Genomic DNA, 5,444 nt, shown 5'->3' on the forward strand with positions numbered 1-5,444 from the left:
TGTAAGGAAAGCAGACCGCTACAACTTTCTGAAGTGGAGTAGGTGGTGGCTTTGAACCACCACACTTTATGTCAACAGCTAAGGGGTTGCCTACTGTGCCACCAGAGCTGCTTAGCTAGGATAAGGACACTAAAAGTGAACTTCTTTTCCAGTTAAAATAGTTTCATGAAGTTCCTTTTCCTGATATCTAAGATTTTTTTTATACTCTCCTTAGGGCTTTTAAAAGTATGGTGTGCATTGCAAGAAGTTTAGTAGATAATATGATTCCTCTTTTTTAGTGATTTCTTTACTATATTCTAAACAAACATAAAATTCGACTTTCCTTAAATAACCTATAAGGATACTGAGCTGCCACCTCCAAGATATGAGTGATCTGAGGGTGGTAATAGCATTTTCTGACCTACCCGTCAGTATTTTTCTGTGGCATTACGTTACTTTCTGCCTTACAAGTTCCCACCCCATAAAGTATTTTATTAAGCCCATTTTGAATTCTTTCCTCTTGAAATTTAAATTTTTAAGCTTAATGTTTTATTTTTCATCAGAAACCACCACCAATCTGGTCCATAATTTCCTCATGGCATTTTTCACTTCCTTATTCCTGAAAGTATAAATCAAAGGATTGAGCAAGGGAGTTACGAAAGTGCAAACTATGGCCACCATCTTATCGAAGGAGAAAGCAGATGGAGGTCGGGCATACATAATTATGCAGGGAACAAAAAACAAAACCACGACAGCAATGTGAGTTCCACAGGTGGAGAGAGCTTTCAGCCGTCCTTCAGAACTATGAGTTCTTAGAGAGAGCAAGATGACACAGTAGGAGATGAGCAACAAGGAGAAGATTATGGTGCAGATAAACCCACTATTGGCAACCACAAAAAGGCCAAGGATGTGAGTGTCAGTGCAGGCTAGCTTCAATAATGGGTACAAATCACATAGGAAGTGATCGATAACATTGGGGCCACAGAAGGGCAGCTGGAAAGTAAACAGAATTTGTATCACAGAATGCAAGAAGCCCCCTGTCCAGGCTACCCCCATCAGGATACCACAGAGCCTCCAGTTCATGATAGAGGGGTAGTGCAATGGCTTGCAAATGGCCACATAGCGGTCATAGGCCATGGCGGTGAGGATGATCACCTCCACTCCAGCAAAGAAGTGATCAGCAAAGACCTGAGTCATACAGCCCTTGAAGGAGATGGTTTTCTTCTCATAGAGGGAGTCCACAATCATCTTTGGTGCAAATGCAGAGGAATAGCAGGCATCCAGGAAGGACAGGAAGGCCAGAAAGAAGTACATCGGGGATCCCAGGAGTGCCGGGCTGCTGACAATGGTCACCACAACTAGCAAATTGGCCCCAACAGTTGCAATGTAGCAGAACAAAAATACAACAAATTCTATTTTTTGAACACTTGGATTCCACGAAAGACCCAAGAGGACGAACTCAGTTACGAAGCTTTGGTTTTGCATATTTCAGAGGAAAAGGTGGAAGCTAACACAGTGATCATGTAGAATCTGAAATTATGAGAAAGATGTTTGTCTCAAATGAGTTTATGATATTAGCGTAGTCATCAAAGGATTGGTGCATTCATAATCAAAATTATTTTAAGTGCTTCTGTTGTTGTTAAGAATACAAAATTAGAAAGTTCTTGAGCCATCAGTCAGAACTGAGGTTAAACTCTTTCTAACAGTCAGAGTTTCAATATGGGGGAAGGGAAACATTCACATGTGGTAGGGATGACAAATAGTTTTTAAAGTGGGTGCCAGCTTTGACTTGTTAGGAGTGGCCACCTAGAGTGAAACGTTGAGGAGGATTCTGAAGCACATCCAAACTCTGAGGAAAGGAGGACTATAAAGTATTAGTTATGCCTCCCATTGACATGGCATGGGAACCAGGATGACTTGCATGGGAAATGCATCTCTCTCCAGGAGACTGCCTTACCTACAAATAAAAGAACAGCTAACATGCATTTTAACAGGCAACTGGAAATCATGCCTACTCCCACACTTATTGCTTTAAAAATTTGAGCTGAACTGGGCCTTTAAGATGAATTAATTCATTTCTTATCAAAAATAAAGGCCAACAGAAAATTCCCTAACTGTATGTTTAACAAAAATAAGAATGCATTAAGTTTTGGTTTGTCTTTGTTTTTGTTTTAGTCATCATTTTAAAATATAAACAGAAGCTGACAAAAATAATAATACCTACTTCAAAGTGTTCTGCTGATGACTGAGTGAAATAATGCAAGGAAAAAAGCAATTGCTCAGTGCCTAGTGTCTAGGATACTGTCCATATGAGGTCTTATTATCCCTAGTTTACTATTAGCTAAGTTATAGTTTGAGAGTTCAAGAAATTAACAAAAGGTACATCTGGGATTTTCTGGTGCCACAGCCGACGTCCATTCCACTGGATCCATAAAGAAAGTAGTGAGAATGTTTCTTTTCTAGGGAGAGCTTCAGAGTAAGGATGGCCTTTCTACGCTCTCCACACACCTCTCAAGGATAAAACCTTCTGATTCATTTGTTCATGTTTAAATTAGACACCTAGGGAAAAAGAAACTCCACATGATTTAAAACCAGAAGGTAATGGTCCGACTATATATATACACACACACACATCAAATACATATACAAAGGGCAACAACCATAGAAGTAAAGAATAGAAACAACATGTTCAACATAAGCCAGTCTTTATTAATTCTTTAATTAAGACTTTATTAATTCTTAACCAAATCTTTAAACAATGTGACTCAATAAGACCAAGTGCAAGTCCTCACGGTTTATTTGTTTCACCATTATATAACATTATTGTAAAATGGTTCATGCATTGCTTACCTAAGCATCTCCTAAGACTACAATGAGGGCTAATTCTGAAAATGTGAAGGCGTTGCTTATGGCAAAGAAGTGTTGCAGATTGTGGTTATTATCTCACTCAGTAAACCAGCTGCTTTCCCCATAGAAAGCATTTCCGTGACTCAGCCACATAATTACTTCAACCTCTGACTTCATTTTCCATAGGTAGACAGAGCTTTGAAGGATGAGTGTGTCCTCCTTTATACCTATAACAGAAATTTATCACTCAAATCATTTACGGAATTACATGTTTGCTAAAGAGATGAATAAAATACTTGTGGGGCTTATATCAGTAAATTGATTTTGTTGAATGCCACTTAGAATTGACAAATAAAACTAATGAATATACAATTTTACAGGTTAATGTCTTCTGTTTGCTTTTAAACAGCCATTTTCCTTATGTTCCCAGGGACTTAGGCAATCCTAAATTGTGCCAGCACAGATAACTCCATATCCAGCTGCAAGCGGTTACCCAGAAAACAAAGCATAAAACAAACCCAAAAGGGTCATTGGATCTGTGAACAACCATATATTAAAACATAAAGATTATCAGTAGAATAAAGGGTTAACCTAACCACAGAAGGCCATAACCACAACAGGCCAATTTGTTTCTCAGGATCCACAGGGCTTTAAACACTAAGAGATTGTATCAATGGGGTAGAACTGAGTGCTCTAACTTGTTCAATGGACTGAGGAAGTGCTTACCAAAAGTAAGTAACAACTTACCCCGGGAAGGGAGTTGGAGATCTACCCTATATCACAGGTAGCCCACACCACAGAAAGCAATCATTATATGATAGAGTCAGGACCCCTGAGCCAACAGACCAAATTGTTAGAAAAGAGAAACAAGAAAACGCCTCCCAATCATGATCTTAGTTCTTTGTCTTTCCCTTAACCAATGATAGTCTGTAAGTTATTTACTCATAGGTAATTGTTCCAAGGATTGTAAAGAGCCAGTTGAAACACCCTGACTCTTGATGAATCAGCACCTGTCAAAATTCTATAAAAAGCACTTATTGATTATCCTTCTTTGGATTTTGGTTTGTTTGTAGCCTGAGTGCTTACAGCCAATTTCCCTTTTTTGTTTTCTGATATGTCACAATAAAAAAACTCTGTTGCAGAAGGCTTTAGTGAAAGTTATCACTCTACAATAGATATAGGATCCAACAGTGGTCAGTTTAGCCTAGGACAAAAGTAAGGGAGACAATGAAGTGAAATAAGTAAGAACATCACCTCCAGGATCATACAAGCTTGTATTCAAATCCAAGCTCTTCTATTTAGTTATGGCTCATGGAACAAGTTACTTCAAATCTTTGGTTTCCACCTCTGAAAAGTGAGCTAATAAGAATGCCTATTGATAGAATCAGATAACACAATACACATAAATACATTCAACAGGAGATCAAGACCCCAGACCACTGACACAAAGAAGTGTCACTTAATTACTTACACTTAATTCCCCCTTTATCATGAACAGGGCTGACAAGTGCTTTTACTGATAAGCTCTTTCCCTTCTTCTTTTATTAATTTAAAAATGGAAATTATTTTATTTGGTCACAGTGTAGGTATGCCAATTTTTTTAATGCATAGAACTTTTGAATGGCCTTTGTAATCCTTTAGTAGCTCTCAAACCCACATGAGTCCACTTCTACTTCAGGCAGCTTCTTTATACAAAGAAAATCAAGTCGTCTGTAAATTAACTGATGCCAGTTTATATTAATGATTAAATAATTCTGAAAATGCAAAAATGTGAATTATAAATCTCACCATATATCATGTTTTTTTGAAAATTCTGGTGTTGCCAATCTCCTATTCTTTGTGGAGAAAAGTCCATTCAGTGGCTGGATAAAATGTAAATGCCATTTCCAAGTCTTATTTCTACATCTAAGAGAGAGAGAAAGTCTCACAGGCACACTAGGCAAAGAATGTTCCCCACTGCTTCTCAAGTGCTGTTTCCAATTTGGTGTCTTGGAACAAAACACAGAGAAGCAAAGGTATACTCCTTTATTTCCAACTGGAATTTAAAGAGGTTTCCCTGAGAGGACATGAACCTGTAGAACTGCCTCTCAGTTGCCTCTCGGGGGTTTGAAAAGTTTCAGTCAGCATGATTATCCAAGACACTTTTACGTGGTTTGAAATACTTAAGCATTGGCAGAATTGTGATGTCCCAAATCAATTGGGAATTCTTTTTTTTTTAATCTCCGTCTTTTATAACTACCCCTGAGATTCTATGTGAAGATGTTTTCACTTCCCTTTCTGTTCAGGAATTTAACAATGCATATGCTGGGATGGAAACCCCTATGTTCTTACAAAATGCAAGAGCTGAGTTCTGGAATAAGGCACAACATCTATCCATGAGGAGTCAAAAAAATATTTTTAACAATGAGAGCAGTAACAGATTGCTTCTTTGATGATGTAACTGATTCAGTAGAGAGGGAAATACGGATGAAATAATAGACAAAGGAGATTCTTAGACAAAAGTCCTGTGTAAGCAGTGAGGAGATAAAGTCACATGTAGAAGTATAGAAAGACTGGTTGTCTTTGGCAAGGGTCACAGATACTTCATTTACAGTAGCAGTTAAAAGGCAGCATTTAAG

General features: G+C 38.0%; 1 protein-coding gene across 1 annotated transcript; it reads right to left on the bottom strand.

Annotated features, from left to right (window-relative positions):
- Window positions 1-497: 497 nt before the first annotated feature.
- Window positions 498-1,593, bottom strand: LOC135228433 (olfactory receptor 4C15-like). The gene has a single exon (XM_064274213.1). The coding sequence runs from the start codon at window positions 1,462-1,464 to the stop codon at window positions 529-531; it is 936 nt and encodes a 311-aa protein (XP_064130283.1). The 5' UTR covers window positions 1,465-1,593; the 3' UTR covers window positions 498-528.
- Between the last annotated feature and the right edge of the window lie 3,851 nt (window positions 1,594-5,444).

The sequence above is a fragment of the Loxodonta africana genome, chromosome 22, assembly GCF_030014295.1.
Source record: "Loxodonta africana isolate mLoxAfr1 chromosome 22, mLoxAfr1.hap2, whole genome shotgun sequence".
Taxonomy (NCBI): Eukaryota; Metazoa; Chordata; class Mammalia; order Proboscidea; family Elephantidae; genus Loxodonta; species Loxodonta africana.

Bases quoted from the DNA above. Each gene is read 5' to 3' on its own strand.
- LOC135228433 (XM_064274213.1), bottom strand. From the start codon at position 1,464: ATGCAAAACCAAAGCTTCGTAACTGAGTTCGTCCTCTTGGGTCTTTCG.